General features: G+C 44.5%; 1 protein-coding gene across 1 annotated transcript in view; it reads right to left on the reverse strand.

The window, feature by feature from the left end:
- Positions 1-1,761: 1,761 nt before the first annotated feature.
- Positions 1,762-19,194, reverse strand: part of LOC142260511 (uncharacterized) — a 40,411-nt gene continuing 22,978 nt past the window's right edge. The window contains exons 2-3 of the mRNA XM_075331960.1: positions 8,853-8,953; positions 1,762-2,429 (exon numbers count right to left, since the gene is read on the reverse strand). Coding sequence (XP_075188075.1) covers positions 1,774-2,429; positions 8,853-8,931 — 735 coding nt within the window. The 5' untranslated portion in view covers positions 8,932-8,953 and the 3' untranslated portion in view covers positions 1,762-1,773. The remainder of the gene's footprint in view (positions 2,430-8,852; positions 8,954-19,194) is intronic.

Below are 19,194 nucleotides of genomic sequence, written 5' to 3' on the forward strand. Positions count from 1 at the left end.
CGATCACCAGCGCGGCGGGGAACAGCTGTGCAGAGAATACGCGGCAACAATTACTTTGAATATGCCGGCCGCTCATTAATCAATCTCGTATTCCCTGCTTTCCCCACCCACCGGCGCCTATGATTGGTTGCAGTCAGACACGCCCCCCACACTGAGTGAGAGCTATCTCACTGCACCCAATCACAGCATCCGGTGGGCGTGTCTATACTGTGCAGTAAAATAAATAAATAAATAATTAAAAAAAACGGCGTGCGGTCCCCCCCCCATTTTAATACCAGCCAGATAAAGCCATACAGCTGAAGGCTGGTATTCTCAAGATGGGGAGCCCCACGTTATGGGGAGCCCCCCAGCCTACCAATATCAGTCAGCAGCCGCCCAGAATTGCCGCATACATTAGATGTGACAGTTCTGGGACTGTACCCGGCTCTTCCCGATTTACCCTGGTGCGTTGGCAAATCTGGGTAATAAGGAGTTATTGGCAGCCCATAGCTGCCAATAAGTCCTAGATTAATCATGTCAAGCGTCTCCCCGAGATTCCTTCCATGATTAATCTGTAAATTACAGTAAATAAACACACAAACCCGAAAAAATCCTTTATTAGAAATAAAAAACAAACATATACCCTGGTTCACCACTTTAATAAGCCCGAAAAAGCCCTCCATGTCCGGCGAAATCCAGGATGGTCCAGCGTCGCTTCCAGCTCTGCTGCATGGAGGTGACCGGAGCTGCAGAAGACACTGCCGCTCCTGTCATCTCCACGCAGCTAATGAAGGCAATGGCATGATCAGCTGTATTCAGCGTTGGCCTGAACGATCGCGCTATTGCCTTCATTAGCTGCGTGGTGATCGGGGAGCGGTATGAGCCGGGGGAAGAAAAAAACCGTGCGCCAATGTAAGTATGACTGAGAACAATAAAAAAAAAAGGTAAGTATACTGACTTTAATTTAAAAAAAAAAATAAATAAATAAGATCGCTAGTGTAAAAACGCACACGCACGAAACGTGCTGAACACGGACATACTCAGTGTGCGGTATGTGCAGGCACGGACCCATAGACTAAAGCGGGTCCGTGCCTGCGTGCTGCCGGCCAAAAACGGACATGTTGTCCGTGTAGAAAAGCGCAAACACGTACTTACCTCACGGACACACGTTCCGTGCGATTTTACGTGTGTGTGCCATCTACCATTGATTAACATGGGTCTCCGTGTGTGCGTGTCTCCGGTACGTGCAAATACGTACTGCACACGTACAAATTACACAGATGTGTGTTGCGGGTCTCAGGCAGGAATGCAATGATGTTGAAATGTGTTTTGGGGGTTAAAGTTCATTTTCTTAGCCAATATTGACTTTGCAAGTAGTTGCTGTTAAGCTGATCACTCTTTATGACATTCTGGAGTATATGCAAATTGCCATTAGAAAAACTTAAGCAGTAGACTTTGTAAAAATTAATATTTGTAGCATTCTCAAAACTTTTGGCCATGACTGTACAGGCTCTTACCCAAAGACAAAATGAAGTGTAGATTTAACAAAATGAATTCTGCTCTCATTCAAGCAACACACAAATGGATGAATAAAGCGTACAACTTGGCTATAACAAAAAAAAAAAAAAGTTTTTTCCCTCTTCATCAAAAATTTTAAAAAAAGTGTAAAAAGATGAATAGTTTGTAAATAATCCATCATAAAAAGTACACAACCGTAATGACATAAAATGAACTCTTTATTAACAGATAGTAAAAGTCTATTAATATTTACTAAAACAGACATTCTATTCAGGACTATGGCTTCACTCCTGTGTGAATATTCTCATGTCTAATAAGATGTGATTTCTGAGCAAAACATTTCCCACATTTTGAACATGAATATGGCTTCTCTCCTGTGTGAATTCTCACATGTGTAATGAGATGAGAATTACGAGCAAAACATCTCTCACATTCTGAACATGAATATGGCTTCACTCCTGTGTGAATTCTCACATGTGTAATGAGATCTGATTTCCAATCAAAACATTTCCCACATTCTGAACATGAATATGGCTTCACTCCTGTGTGAATTCTCACATGTGTAATGAGATGAGCATTACGAGCAAAACATCTCTCACATTCTGAACATGAATATGGCTTCACTCCTGTGTGAATTCTCACATGTGTAATGAGATCTGATTTCTGAGCAAAACATTTCTCACATTCTGAACAGGAATATGGCTTCACTCCTGTGTGAATTCTATTATGTCTAATAAGATGTGCTTTCAGAGCAAAACATTTTCCACATTCTGCACATGAATATGGCCTCACTCTTGTGTGAATTCTCTCATGTCTAATGAGATTTGATTTCTTAGCAAAACATTTATCACATTTTGAACATGAATATGGCTTCTCTCCTTTATGACTTTCACTTCGCTTAGCTTTCTGTGTTGAACTCCTGGTACCGTCATCTGCCATAAATAAAATTGAAGTTATAAGCTTTTAATAATATACCCTCAAACATACACAGACACACATAAATCCATATAAATTCCAAAGTGTAGTGTTCTACTTTAAAAGGCTTATGTGACAGAAAACACCCAATATGACATTTTAAAAACTGCACCCTTCGAAGTGCTCAAACGACATTCAATAAAACATATCTATAAAAGCATATCCAGTGGCACTCAATAATATAAGGATACTTTGGCATAGCATTACTGCTGTAGAAATATTAGAAAAAAAGGATTAATACATAGGTAATGAGAAAAATGAGTAAAACGATATAGGCATTGCATTACTGCTTTAGAGATATTTGTGAAGTGAGATTCTTAGCTTAAGTATTGACCAATCCATGTGAGCCCGATAACCTTGACAAGAACCTGAGCAAGCACTCTGCCCTATAGCCAGAGTGTGTCCACCATCTTATTTAGCCAGGAACCTATCTGCTCAGACATGCAGATTTTTAATCACACAGAGAGGCATTTAAGGTTAGGTTTCCAATATCATGAGATCACCTTGTCGAGGTTATCGGGCTTACATGGATTGGCCAATACATAAACTAAGAATCTCTCTTTGCAAATATCTCTAAAGCAGTAATGCAATGACAGTCTTTTTACTCATTGTTCACATTAGCTATGCATTTATCTATTTTTTGTAATATTCCTACAGCAGTAATGCGTCACAAAAATTAAAGCAATGTGGAAGGAAAAAAATAAAGATTTTTATTTTTCCCACAAAAGTGTTGCTTTAACCACACATTTTAATTTTCCCAAGGGTAAGATGAGAAAATGGACCATATTATTCTGTTGTGCAATTTCTCGTGTGTACGCCAATACCCTAGGACTCGGAAGGGAAGGAGCACCATTTGACTTTTGGAGAACAGAATTGGCTGAAATAGAGGATGCCATGTCACGTTTGTAAAGCCCTTGATGTGCCTAAACAGTGGAATCACACCCCACAAATCTCATTTTGAAATCTACACCACTGAAGGAATGTATCTAGAGGTGTGGAGATCATAAGAGTACTCCTATAAAAGGGAAAGGGGTCTTTAGCATACCCCCAGCTATTATGGCGACCCATTTGCACCCAACGATAACGATGCTGGGGGCGTTGGATATCTGGAACGTTGTACCCCATAGTCTGCGAGTTGCGAATGCTGATGTCAAAGATTGAGAAGTTAACAGCAGTGGATGAAGCTTACCTCCACTGAATAACTCAGACATCATCTGCTGGCAATAATGGAGACTCGGCTTTTGAGCCCACAAGAAGCCAATAGGATGTAATAATACGTTACATATCGAAAAAGGGTTAAAAAAAACCTGGCAGCTACAAAAACACCATTTACCTGCAGATATAGTGGTAATCTGAGTACCTAGCATTTAATTCATATCTATTTGGTTTATTGTAACAGTGTGTGATGCAAGTCACTGCACGGACAAGTCGTGAGCAGGGTGGATAAAAAGCAATGTTTTTTTAAAAAAAAAAAATCAAAAAAAAAAATCGGATTTTTTTGATTTAAATCGGATTTTTTTGATTTAAATCGGATTTTTTTCAATAAACTGCTTTTTGAGGAAAATATTTTACCATCCAAAGGTTCTTCCATCATGAGATAAAGCTGAGTTGTTTAACTCAGTAGAATAAAGGCTGTATATGTGTAACATTCACAATGCCATGCTCTTCCAGAGGTTTCTGTAGGATTAGTGGGCAGTTTCTCTCCTATATTATCACAGACGCTCGCTTTACTTACGCAGTTCTCAAAACTGAATTTGACTCCGCAGAGGTCCCAGCCTCTTCTTCACGGCAAAAATATTACAACATGAACAGAGTTGAGAAAAAGACCTTAATCCTATTGTTCTACAAACCTATGAATACAGAATCAACCCCTTCAGTGCCAAGTCCAAGAAGTTAGAAAATATGTTTTTGATTGTTTGGAGTGGAATAGATCTGCACAACACAAGAAGAATGTGAATCTAAGTGTGAGGAGGAGGAAGGGCAAGCAGACAACAAAATGAAAGTGAAACTTTGAGCACAATACTGCAGCATAGCCACAGACAGACAAGTCTGGATCTGTTTGTGTGTACGATCTGAGGTTTATTACATTCTTTCCTTATAATGGCAGCAGGCCGTAAAAGAGACCCAGTTTGGGAATATTTTAATGAAGCTCCTTCGCCTATCGGTAAGGCAGGCATGCGTGCAAAATGCAAACGATGCAACAAAGAGATGCAAGGCCTGGCGGCACGAATGAGGCAACATCATGAGAAGTGCGGTGATGAAGATGACCAAAGAAACACTTCTGAACAGGCAGGATCTTCAGGTTGGTAAACATTTTTATTGAATCCTATTTCTAAAGACTGAACTGTCATGTGTGAGAAAAATTATATTTCTTATTATTACTGCATGTTGCTGTCATTTGGTACAGTTATGAAGAAAAACAAATATTCCTTTTGGGGCAGGGGCAGTGATGTGTTGTGTACAATAAGCAGAAATTGTATAATAAACAATAAAATAACAGCATTGACTTTTTTTGTTTAGGGGAATTCATGGATTCTGGAAACTATCCACCTCCAAGATCACCATCATCCTGTACTACAGTTTCAGAGTTATCCATCCAGGATAGTGCTTCATTAGCAGCAGCAGCAGCATCATCAGACACCCACAGCCACATATCACCATCACCCAAAAGGAAGAAAAAAACCTTTACCTCCTGGAACCACCATTGTGATAAGAACTAGCAGATTAGAAAAAGAGTTGATTGATGAAAAAATTGCCCAGTTTATTTATGCAACGAACTCTTCTTTCCGTCTGACTGAGAACCCACATTTCATTAATATGGTTCAGTCACTGAGACCAGGATACAGTCCACCCAGCAGAGCTGATGTTGCAGGGAAACTGCTGGATCAAGTGTATGACAGAGAAATGGAGCAATGTGCAACAGCTCTGGAGGGTAAAATTGTTAACCTAAGTATTGATGGGTGGAGTAATGTCCACAATGATCCTATTGTATGTGCTTGTATAACAACAGAAGAAGGTAAAGTCTTCCTTGCACAAACAACTGATACGTCAGGAAATGCACACACAGCAGAATACTTACAAGAAGTGGCAGTAAAAGCTATAACGACATGTGAACAAAAATTCAAATGTCTAGTACGCAGTTTGGTCATTGACAATGCTGCAAACGTATCCAAGATGAGAAGAGATTTAGAAGAGCAGGGAGGGAATATAAAGCTGCTAATAACATATGGCTGCAGTTCTCATTTGCTGCACCTCTTAGCCAAAGACTTAAGTGTTCCAGAAATAAAGGCTAATGTTGTTGAAATTGCTAAATACTTCCGTAATAATCATTTTGCTGCAGCAGCTCTGAAAAGGATGGGTGGAACCAAGCTAACGCTCCCACAAGATGTTAGATGGAACTCTGTGGTGGACTGTTTTGAGCAGTATATCAAAAACTGGCCTATTCTGATGACACTTTGTGAAGAAAATCGAGATAAAATAGATGGCACTGTCACGGCCAAAATCCTCAACATTGGGCTTAAGAGAAATGTTGAACATATGCTGAGCTTCCTGAAACTCATCTCTCAAGCTTTAAACAAAATACAGAAAAATAGCTGTTTTATTGCAGATTCTGTTGAAATTTGGAAGGAACTGAGTGAACACTTAAAAACAGAACTACACATGGACAGAATTAAATTACAAGCAGTAAACAAACGAATGGGACAAGCACTGACTCCAGCTCATTTTTTGGCAAATATTGTCAATATCCAATATCAGGGTCAAAACCTAAGTGCTGAGGAAGAGGAGTTAGCTATGACATGGGTATCCAGCAATCATCCATCTTTAATGCCAACTATAATAAACTTCAGAGGTAAGGGGGAACCATTCAAGAAATATATGTTTGCTGAAGATATTTTAAGGAAGGTCACACCAGTAAACTGGTGGAAGTCACTTAAGCGCTTGGATTTAGAGACTGTTCAAGTAACGATTTCACTTTTAACAGCAGTAGCTTCTTCTGCAGGCGTTGAAAGAATATTCTCTTCCTTTGGACTCATTCATTCTAAATTGAGAAATCGGTTGGGACCCAATAAAGCAGGAAAGCTTGTTTTTCTTTTCCAGATTATGAATAGGAACAAAGAAGAAGATGATGATGAAGATGATGACAACAAGTGAGCTACAGAGGACAGCAGGGACAGTAGTATTTAAGTTTTTCATGTGTCGGCTGGGCTGACAGTCTAAGTTTCTTAAAATATATATATATTTTGTTTAGCCAAATTAGTTAACAAACATGGATGTTTGTTTAAGCAAATAACTTAGGGTACTTTCACACTTGCGTTGTTTTCCTTCCGTTACAATCCGCCCTTTTGGAAAACAGCGGAATCCGTTAACGGATTCCGGTGTTTCCCATAGACTTGTATGGTTGACGGATTGTACCAAAAGGACCTGCGTTGCTTCAGCTGGGCGACGCTCCGTTGCTTCCGCCCAGCGGGAGGAACGCAGCATGTAACGTTATTTTGAGCAGCGGAATCCTCTGGATTTCACTGCGCATGCTCTTTTTTTTTTTTTTTTAAATCAAACTTTATTTTGGCTCGTGGTGGCCGAACGTTCAGCTGAGCGCCCGCCGGCATGCCCGGGCGCCGGCAAGTGACAGCGCTCAGCTGATCACGCGGCGGTTGGCTGCAGGGAGCGATCAGCTGATCACCCGGCGGCCGGCAAGTGACAGTGCTCAGCTGATCACCCGGCGGTCGGCTGCAGGGAGCGATCAGCTGATCATCCGGCGGCCGGCTGCAGGGAGCGATCAGCTGATCACCCGGAGGCCGACTGCAGGGAGCGATCAGCTGATCGTTCATAATAGTCTGCCGCTGGTAAAAGTGTAAGTAAAAAAAAAAAAATCAAAAACGAATTGCGTTGTTTTGCAGCATCCGTTGTGCCACTATATGCAACACATCCATGGCATCCGTTACACAACGCAATGCAACGGATACCGTTCAATGCAAGTGTGAAACTAGCCTGATGCTGTAATGTGGTTATTGTTTCAGTTGAATAAATCTATTTAAATTGTTATTAAGGTCAGGATTATTTTTCTCCTTCCTAAGTACAACAGAACAGTGGTGTCCAAATATGAAAAAAGTAACATAAAAAGTGATTCTAAAAATCTTCATCTACTTGCATGTTAAAGTAGCAAGAACTAGTTTAGGTAGAAACTTTAATTTAAATCACTGATTTAAATCAAGCCTTACTGACTAGTGATTTAAATCAAATCCACCCTGGTCGTGAGGCAGGGTTATCAAATGTTCCGGGGTCAGATACAAAGAGAACATGCCGTGAACTAAGGGGCAAGACAAAGGCGTAGTCAGCTCTGGGGTCAGAATATCAGGAGGATAGCGGATATGGGCAAATGGATGGTCAGAGGAGGTCCAAGGTCTGGCAGCTATAGATCATAACACAGCTCAGATAACCGAGGCTCACATTCGCAGGGAGCTGCGGTGGCGTCGAACTCTGTTCACAGGCAACCTGAAATGTGTTGCTCAGCCTTAGCTGAGTCTTTTACACTGTTTTCCAGTCCTGTGGAGTGGTTTGTGGCTGCTTGAGACTCAGGGGGCTAATTTCTATTGAGCTGTGTTCTCCCTATTTAAGGTTTGAGATTCTACTGGTTACTGCAGATGATACCTTCAGTTTATGCTGTGATTCCGGTCTTTGTGGTGATCCTTTGTGGGGTTTGCATCTCCACTCCCAATGGGGGGAGAAGGGGTGTTAGATCAGGGTTTGGACAGGAGGTAGTGTTACACTGGTGCTCCAGACCTGGATACCATCAAGCCTACCCCTGGGATAAGGGACAGCACAAGGAACCTAGTCTGATGGCCAGTTTCGGGGGTCTCTTCTCCAGTTACACCTCCGTTATACCCTGGTTTCGGGACTAACTACTCAGCTAAGTAACTGATCAATCACTCAGAACAGGGAACCCCTGAAGAAACCAAGCACCTCCCAGTTTCAGATTGGACAGTTGATCTGTCGCTCAACAAACTACCAGCTTGGCACGGCCCGAATTCCATAGAGAGGCAAAATTGTCACTCACTGCGCCCAAGACAGCGGAGAGATTATGACACAGTGCCTGCAAGGAGAAAATGCAGTTACATTCTCCCAGCAGCTGCTCACTTCCAGTCACCAGCACAGTGGGAGAGGCTGTAACAGTCACCACTTACTAGATAGTGGGTGCACAGTAATCAACCCTCTTGTTCCTTGGCTGACAGCCTGTGAGCGGTAAGTGTTACTGTTTCCCGCAGTGCATCGGTGACTGTATACGAGCGGCAGCAGGGAGAATGTAACTATATTTTCTCCTTGCAGCTGGGAATGTGACTCTTCTTGTTATTTAATGGTGACTCTTCACTGAGGAGGGTTACCTGTGGAAAGGTCTCTACTCCGTTCATCACCCCGCACATCCATTTCTCCTTTTTCCATTGTGTCTGCAGCGTTCTGCATATCTTTTCCCTGAATTTCAAAGCTGTAAAATAAATAATGTAAAAGTCAGGGACAAAAGGAAAAGTCATGTGGAAGGTTCTAGATGGATGCTTCTGCTACCAGAGCCGTAAGGCCCCAGAGACCAATCGATGCATGGCCTTTACCCCTCCTATATCCCCCGTGCTGCCCCAGAGTCAGTTCAGCAGGGATAGACGCAGACGTGGCAGGATCCACTTAGTGTGGTACATTATGACATTGGGATTTCCTTCATTGTTTTGTCTTCACAATTTGGACGCCCTAATGCTTATTTTTCCATTTTAGAATTGTTTTAGTCAACAATGTTGTATTTTTGAAAGCTTTCTTTTTGAGGTACATTAGTTTTATTCAATTTTTTTTTTTCTTTAAAGGAGTTGTCCGACATAAACAAACATTTTTTGTAAGCTATTCTGTGCTGTATTGTCATATAAGGCTACATGCGCACGCTGTCGTTTTTTTCTGAACACAAACTGCAACCAAAACTGCACCTTGTCAGAGTGAGCCTGGAAATGTCCCAAAAACGCTTGTAATGTTGGTGCGTTTTTTAGTGCGTTTTTTGTCATTGCGTTTTTTTGAAGGAGAAATGAAATATGATAGGAAAGGATAATAGATAGATAGCTAGAAAACATGATAGTAAAAAATAGAAAGAATAGCTAGATGGATAGATAGATAGATAGATAGATAATAAGAACATACAGATTAGATAATAAGAAAGAACAGAAAGAAAACATAGAAAGAAATAACAATAGCTTGATAGAGGGATAGCCAGCTTGGTTACCTCTTTTTTTTTGTTGGAGGGGCTGGGGGTAAAAAAATAACATAGGGTCCCCCCATTTTACATATCCAGTACAGGAACAGCAGCAGCTGCAACCCTCAGCTGTCTGCTGTACCTTGGCTAGTTATGAAAAATAGAGGAGATCCCACACGGTTTTAATTATTTGATTTATTAAAAAAAAAAAGTGACGTGGGATCCCCTTTTTTTTCGAATACCAGCAAAAGTGCAGCAGAAAACTGGGGGCTGATATTATTAGGGTTGAAAGAGCCATCGTTATTTGGCCCATTGCAGCCTAACAATAGCAGCTCACAGCCGCCCTAGAAGTGGCATATCCATAAGATGTGCCAATTCTGGCGCTGGACCTGGCTCTTCCAGTTGCCCTGGTGCGGTGGCTATCGGGGTAATAAGTGGTTAATGGCAGACCATAGCTGCCACTAAGCCCTAGGTTAGTGATGTTATGCGTCTATGAGACACCCCACATCACATCAAAACAGCCAAAAAAATCCTTTATTTAAAATAAAATAAAAAGCCCCTTCTTTCACTACTATATTAACCCCCAAAACACCCCTCGAGGTCCAAAGTAATCCACACGAGGTCCCACGACGCTTCCAGCTCTGCTACATCCCTGTCCTGTCACAGCCAGCGGTCATACAGCATGGCTGCCAGAACAACAAAACAAGCCTTTTGTCCAGCTCACCTGTTTTTCATGGGAGACCGCTTATCCAGGACCGTGCAGGGAAAAGGAAGGTAGCAGAACTCATGGCATAAATTTGAAAGAACGAAAAAAGTCTTCAGCTCACCTCATGAATTACGCCCTTACTATGCCAGTTTTCGGTCTTCACCATGATTTTAAAGAAGTTTCAATAAAGATCCTAATGTTTTAAACTAAGGAGGAATTGTGCTGGATCACTCCCTTTCCCTCTCCTTCCTACTTCTCATAAATTTGAAAGGAATTCCAGCAATCAAGTCCATGGAAAAATGTCTTCATTAAAAAAATATAACTTTTATTTATAAATCCATATTAAAAAAGTCCATATTAAGATTCAAACTGCCCCACAAGAGGACACGTTTCGAACAACTAGTTCTTAATCTGTCTCTAACTCTTTTGAGAAAAAAAAACTCATTAAAAAGGGGCTGAAACCCGGACATGGACAAAATTAACCAGTGAAAGGTGCAGAAAAAAACTCCCATTAACCCTCCATATGTAGCACTTCGGAAAAACTACATTTAAATATTCAAAGCATTTTTTCCTTATCATTTTTCTTCATTATAGATATTTCAAAGATTTTAAAGATTCTTAATGAATTTTTATGATTTTTAAAGAAATCCCTTTTTTTTTCCTATAAGAAGAGAGACTATAAAAACTGATCCATACAATATTCATATTCCTTTAAACATATCCACCATAATATGAAACCACAAGAGGAAACATATATTTTAAATTTAAAGGCACATCCCCAATTCAATATGCATATAATACATCATTCCTCCTATTCAAGCCCATGGGGGATCTAGTCCCCATCAAAAAAATCCACTTGATCTCCCTGTGTAGCAACAGCCTCTTTAAATCACCCCCCCTTTTAGGTAATTTTACTCTTTCTATTGCATTTACCTTCATATCCTTCAAATCCCCTGCGTGTACATCCCGAAAGTGTTGAGACACTCCAGACAAACTCCTGGTTGTCACATTATTTGCGTCATACGCATGTTCGGAGATTCTGTTCCTTAAGGGACGCGAAATGCTACCAATGTATTGCAATCGGCAAGCTACACAGGAGCTCAAATAGACCACATGATCCGTACTACAATTTATCATGGAATTCGAAGTAATCCACACGAGGTCCCACGACGCTTCCAGCTCTGCTACATCCCTGTCCTGTCACAGCCAGCGGTCATACAGCATGGCTGCCAGCTGTGAGTGTGGACAGAGCTGCAGCGATCAGAATGAACTAGGGTGAATCCCTGACATCACAGCTACAGCTCCCGCAGTACGGCGGGTGTTGCAGCAATGACATCACGGGTTCACTGCGGTTCAAGCCTGATGTCCTCCAGCTGTCACAGTAAACCACCTGAGTGTCAGCGGTGCCATCAATCAGGTGTTTGCTGTCACAGTTCGAGTCCTCCACCACTGATAGAGCGACTCTCTTCAGTGCTGTACGATGTAGACACGTTCACCGCGGCTGTGATTGGTTGCTTGACTCTCTGACTGCAACCAATCACAGACGGGGGAGGGGTCAATATGTATGAGGCTAATGAGTGGGTCCGAAAGAAGAGGAGAGGCGGGGGAGCAGTGTGACAGACGTGATCAGTGAGTATGTTCTGCTTGGGGAGAAAGAGAGAGAGCGCAAGAGAGACAGAGAAACCAACACTGGCACCGACATGTCAAATTCACTCCAGCATTAGTGTTGAGCGAGTATGCTTGTCACTACTCGGTACTCGCACGAGTATCACTGTACTCGGGCTACTCGGCGGGGACCGAGTAATTTCGCGATACTCATGCTGTACTCGTGGTCTTCATGTTGGCGCTCTTTTTACAGCCATCCCTCATGCAGGGATTGGCTGGCAGACCGCAATGCCACAGCCCTGTTACTTGTGGAATTGCAGTGATTGGCCGGCCCTCACAGCATGACCGTGCCTTTAGCCCGACACTTCCCCGCTCGGCTACGGCCCCTCCCGCACTCCACTCCACGTGTATATATATATGCACGCTTACACACACACGCACGTTTTTTTGTTTAATTTACAGTTTTATGGTTTCTACATGCTGCCGGGGTCATTTCAGAATAATACTCGGGTCTCCCATAGGATAACATTGGGCTCGGTGCTCGGGCCGAGTACACGAGTATTTTAATATGCTCGGCCCGAGCCTCGAGCTCACGAGCATTTTAGTACTCGCTCATCACTATCCAGCATTGATTTTGTCATTCTGGAACTAAGTTGGTGAGCTGCATTTCTGTTGACAAAACCGCAGGTAAAACGCATGCAAAACGCACCAGTTTGATCGCATGCATTTTTTTTGCCTTTTTGATGCCCTCATTAATTTCAACGGGTGACAAAATGTTGACAAAAACAAACGCAAGAAAGAATGAACATGCTGCGTCTTTTTTGTCACAAACTTTTGACAAAAAAAAAACACTGACATATAAACTGCAAGGTGCACATTACAAATCTGACTTCTCATAGACTTTGCTGGGAAGTCAGATGTCAAAAAGTTCTGACAACAAAACTGCACCAAAAAACGCGGCAAAACTGCAGCGTGCGCATGTAGCCTAAATCACCCCTACATTTTTTTTTCTTTTCTAACTGTTGTTCCTCTTGAATTATCCTTTCATTCTCTGCAGACAGGTTATTTACCTTCAGCTCAACCAAACATGAAAACTTCCTATGCCGAACCTCACAGTCAGAGCTGGCCCCACCCGGCCTCACTGTCCAGCCCCGCCCTCTTCCCACCCTCTGCACACTCATTAGGCTATGTTCACTTTTCTGCTATTTAGTATCCATCACAATCCGCCGCTCTGATAAACAATGCAATCCGTTTGGCGGATTCCGTTGTTTCCCATAAACTTGTATGAGCGGCGGATTGTGACTGATGCCATTGCGTTGCATCCGCCGCGCGACTGATCAGTCGTGGAATGACTGACCGTCGGGCGGCAGGAACGCAGCATGTAAAGTTTTTTGAGCAGCAGAATCCTTTTGATTTCACTGCGCATGGTCAAATCAAATTGTGTTTAATTATTCAAATCAATGTCTCTATCTCGGCGGCCGAACGATCAGCTGATCACCCGGCAGCCGCCTTCTGTGAGCGATCAGCTGATCACCCGGCAGCCGCCTTCTGTGAGCGATCAGCGGATCACCCGGCAGCCGCCTTCTGTGAGCGATCAGCTGATCACCCAGCAGCCGGTTTCTGTGAGCGATCAGCTGATCACCCGGCAGCCGGCTTCTGTGAGCGATCAGCTGATCACCCGGCAGCCGCTTTCTGTGAGCAATCAGCTGATCACCCGGCAGCCGCCTTCTGTGAACGGCGACCGGCTACTGTGAGCGATCAGCTGATCGTTCATAATAGCCGGCCACTGGTTAAACAGTAAAAAAAAACAAATCGATGTTTTGCAGCAGTCACTTTGCCACTATCTGCAACACATCCGTTGCATCAGTCACACAACTGATTGTGACGGATGCAAAACAACAGAAGTGTGGATATAGCCTTAGCTGTCAGTATTCGGCCCAGCACTGACCTGTTATCACTCAAGCATTGGAAATAACAGCTCCATATCGGGCTCTGCACCCCCCCCCACACAGGGCTCTGCACGCTCACACACACACACACACACACACACACACACACAACACATCGTGCTCTGCACCCGCCACACACACACACACACACACACACACACACACACCGGGCTCTGCACCCCCCCCCCCACACACACACACACACACACACACACACACACACCGGGCTCTGCACCACACACACACACACCGGGCTCTGCACCACACACACACACACACACACACACCGGGCTCTGCACCACACACACACACACACACACACACACACACACACACACAGGGCTCTGCACCCCCCCCACACACATACACACACACCGGGCTCTGCACCCCCCCCCCCACACACACACACCGGGCTCTGTACCCCCCACACCCATATCGGGCTCTGCACCCCCCCACACATACACCAGGCTCTGCACACACACACGCACGCACACGCACACACACGCACACACACGCACGAGCTCTGCACCCCCACATACACACACACCGGGCTCTTCACCCCCCCCCACACACACACACACATCGGGCTCTGTACCACACACACACACACACACGACTCTGCACTCACACACATCGGGCTCTGCACCCCACCCCCACACACATCTGGCTCTGCACCCCCACACGCACGCGCACACATTGGGCTCTGCACCCCCACACGCACACACATCAGGCTCTGCATCCTCACACGCGCACACATCAGGCTCTGCACCCCCACACACATTGGGCTCTGCACCCCCATACACACACACATTGGGCTCTGCACCCCCACACGAGCACACATTGGGCTCTGCACCCCCACACGCGCACACATTGGGCTCTGCAACCCCACAAGCACACACAGCGGGCTATGCACCCCCACATGCGCACACATTGGGCTCTGCAACCCCACAAGCACACACAGCGGGCTATGCACCCCCCACACACACACACCGGGCTCTGCACCCAACCCACACACCGGGCTCTGCACCCAACCCAAACATCGGGCTCTGCACCCCCCCCACACATCGGGCTCTGCACCCCACACACACATCGGGCTCTGCACCCCCGCACCCCCCCACATGACGCTCTGCACCCCCACCGTGTAGGGAATACACATTTACCTCTCCTCGGTCCCCGCCGCTGCTCCACGTTCACCCGCTCTCTGTGCTCGGGACATATCAGCACAGTAGTGACGTCACCGCTGTCCTGAACTGTCAGAGCAGACAGCGAGACAGTGATGAGAAGCAGCGAGGTGCTGCCTGTCATCTGTGCTTTCAAATGTATTAACATTTGTGATCCCGATACATTTGAACGTGCAATACTGAGCAGGGGGCTCGATGCTGGCGGCGACCACACGGTAGCTGCTGCTAGGCCTCTCCCCTCAGCTCACAGGCCCCATAGCAGTGGAAGGGGAGAGTACGGAGTATGGGGAGGGTGTGAGGAATGTGTGGGAGGGTGCGGGGGAAGGGGACTCCACACACTGTACCTGCCCAGCAGGGCGGCTACATGTCTTTGGCTGTTATGCCCGTCGACAAGGCAGAACATAAGCTCCCACCCCTGTCGTCGTGACATCACAAGAAGCAGCAAAATCACGACAGGAGCCGTCACATGACCGCTGTGAGCCGGGAGAGAGGGGCTGACAGCAGGGCAGGTAGGTAGTTACTGTCTACTTACCTGCCCTAATATAGCCCAATAGTGTAATTACAAAAAAAAAAAAAAAAAGGCGAAATAAGCCGGATAACCCCTTTAAGAAGGTGGACAGAGGCGTACATAGAAATCAAGAGACCCCATAGCGGAAGTTCTAATTGGTACCCCTTCCCCCAAAAAATAAAAATGTAATTAATATTCAACTGGGTCATATAAGAATCTATCTCACAACTTTACAGCCCTTACAAAGTAATTTTCCTCCTAATGAAGCCCATTGATTCCCCTTTCATTTCTCCCATAATGTATAATGCCAACAAAAGTGTCCCACAAGCACTGTATGATACTTCCACAGGGACTTCCTCCACACCAGGGCTGAGGAGTCGGTAAGAAAAACCTCCGATTCCTCAATTTCACCGATTCCGACTCCACAACTCCCTCATACAGTTCACACCAGAAGTTTCCATCCACTATTTATAAAGACACATCTGCAGGTTTTTCCCTCCACTCCCTATAAAGACATCTGCAGGTTTTTCTCTCCGCTCTCTATACAGACATCTGCAGGTTTTTCCCTCCGCTCTCTACAGACACATCTGCAGGTTTTTCGATCCGCTCTCTATACAGACACATCTGCAAGTTTTTCTCACTATATGACATGAAATCAGAATAAATCTTTCCCGTTTTAGGTCATTTAGGACCAAAATTATTTCTAGTTGCCAAATGCCAGAATAATGAGAGAGAGGGATTGTCATACCAGGGCTGTGGTGTCGTAGTCGGAGCTCATTTTGGTGGAGTAGGTATCAAATGCACAGACTCCGACTCCTAAAATATATAATAAATTGGCGACAGTAGTGCAATGCAGAATGTGCTGAATATTTTTTCATAGGAATTTGGGAAAGTTATGAAATGTCCTATAAATGTCTGTTCTATTCCTGATTTAAGGCTACATTCACACACAGCATTTTGCTGCGTTTTTTGAGGATACGTTTGTCAGCTGCAAAAGCAGATTAGCTTTTTAAAAAACCGCATCACCTGAAGGGTTTTTGAGCTCATAATAATGCTTTCAATGCAAAAGCAGATTAGAAAAAGGCCACCACAAACTGACATGCTCAATCTTTGCGAGGATCCTCACAAAACGCTGTGTCTGAATGTCCTATCTTGAAACCCATTGCCTTTGCTGGATGCCCAGAGTCACTGCATTTCACTGAACTATTTTGCCATCATGTTCAATATGTTGTAACAAGAAAGAAATTGTTAGCAAGACACTGGCAGTAAAAGATAGTAAAGCTCATCACACCGGCCAGTTTCTCCAGGCCTTAGTGGAAAAAGTTCTGCAAGATTACAAACTCAAAAAAGAGCAGGTTCTTGCCATTGTAACGGACAATGCTTCAAACATAAGTACAATTAAACTGATGAATGAGAGTAATGAACAACAGCTAGAAGAAAATTTAGGATTCAGTATGTGTGAGATGGAGCCACAGTGCTGTTCATGTAACTGAGGAACCAACAGATATTACAACAGAAGAACAGCAAAATGATACTTTAGGATTAGATGCCGCTGTATGGAGCATATGGGCAACACGTACAATCCACACGGACACATGTTCCGTGTGGATTTACATTAATGTGCCTGTTACCATAGGTGTACGTACCGTGTTTTTCCAAAAATAAGACCTCCCCCAAAAATAAGCCCTAGCAGGGATTTTCAGCATTTTCGGAGAAAGGCTTAAATATAAGCCCTCCCCCAAAAATAAGCCCTAGTCCCGGATCAATAATGAAGTGTCCGTGCAGCTAAAAAGTTACAGATACTGCAGGACACTTCATTATACACAGCGGCAACCCGGCAATCACACTCACCAGTCGCCGAGCAGCAGTACCTGCAGTGATCACACACCCGCACACATCAGCTCACACACACACACACACACAATCAGATATCACACACACACACACACAAACCAGATCGCACACACAGTCAGATCGCACACAAACATCAAATCACACACACACACACACAAACATCGGATCGCACACACATCGGATTGCATACACACTCACCTCATCCAGTGACACCGATCTCTTCTCGCCGGGAGAATTCTGAGAGGCAGTGCGGTGCAGCGCGACGAACAGGACCTGGGCTGGACACGTGACTTGCTCTCATTCCCTGCTGCCGTAAGTGCTGGATGTGATGTGTGTGATCGGATGTGTGTGATCGGATGTGTGTGTCTGCGATCGGCTGTGTGTGTCTGCGATCGGCTGTGTGTGTCTGCGATCGGCTGTGTGTGTCTGCGATCGGCTGTGTGTGTCTGCGATCGGCTGTGTGTGTCTGCGATCGGCTGTGTGAGTCTGCGATCGGCTGTGTGAATCTGTGATCGGATGTGTGAATCTGTGATCGGATGTGTGAATCTGTGATCGGCTGTGTGAATCTGTGATCGGATGTGTGAATCTGTGATCGGATGTGTGAATCTGTGATCGGATGTGTGAATCTGTGATCGGATGTGTGAATCTGTGATCGGATGTGTGAATCTGTGATCGGATGTGTGAATCTGTGATCGATGTGTGAATCTGTGATCGGATGTGTGAATCTGTGATCGGATGTGTGAATCTGTGATCGGATGTGTGAATCTGTGATCGGATGTGTGAATCTGTGATCGGATGTGTGAATCTGTGATCGGATGTGTGAATCTGTGATCGGATGTGTGAATCTGTGATCGGATGTGTGAATCTGTGATCGGCTGTGTGAATCTGTGATCGGCTGTGTGAATCTGTGATCGGCTGTGTGAATCTGTGATCGGATGTGTGAATCTGTGATCGGATGTGTGAATCTGTGATCGGATGTGTGAATCTGTGATCGGATGTGTGAATCTGTGATCGGATGTGTGAATCTGTGATCGGATGTGTGAATCTGTGATCGGATGTGTGAATCTGTGATCGGATGTGTGAATCTGTGATCGGATGTGTGAATCTGTGATCGGATGTTGTGAATCTGTGATCGGATGTGTGAATCTGTGATCGCTGTGTGAATCTGTGATCGGCTGTGTGAATCTGTGATCGGCTGTGTGAATCTGTGATCGGATGTGTGAATCTGTGATCTGCTGTGTGTGTAATCTGCTGTGTGTGTAATCTGCTGTGTGTGTAATCTGCTGTGTGTGTAATCTGCTGTGTGTGTAATCTGCTGTGTGTGTAATCTGCTGTGTGTGTAATCTGCTGTGTGTGTAATCTGCTGTGTGTGTAATCTGCTGTGTGTGTAATCTGCTGTGTGTGTAATCTGCTGTGTGTGTAATCTGCTGTGTGTGTAATCTGCTGTGTGTGTAATCTGCTGTGTGTGTAATCTGCTGTGTGTGTAATCTGCTGTGTGTGTAATCTGCTGTGTGTGTAATCTGCTGTGTGTGTAATCTGCTGTGTGTGTAATCTGCTGTGTGTGTGATCTGCTGTGTGTGTGATCTGCTGTGTGTGTGATCTGCTGTGTGTGTGATCTGCTGTGTGTGTGATCTGCTGTGTGTGATCTGCTGTGTGTGTGATCTGCTGTGTGTGTGACCTGCTGTGTGTGTTAATCT

Source organism: Anomaloglossus baeobatrachus, unplaced genomic scaffold (genome assembly GCF_048569485.1).
Source record: "Anomaloglossus baeobatrachus isolate aAnoBae1 unplaced genomic scaffold, aAnoBae1.hap1 Scaffold_117, whole genome shotgun sequence".
NCBI classification, from domain to species: domain Eukaryota; kingdom Metazoa; phylum Chordata; class Amphibia; order Anura; family Aromobatidae; genus Anomaloglossus; species Anomaloglossus baeobatrachus.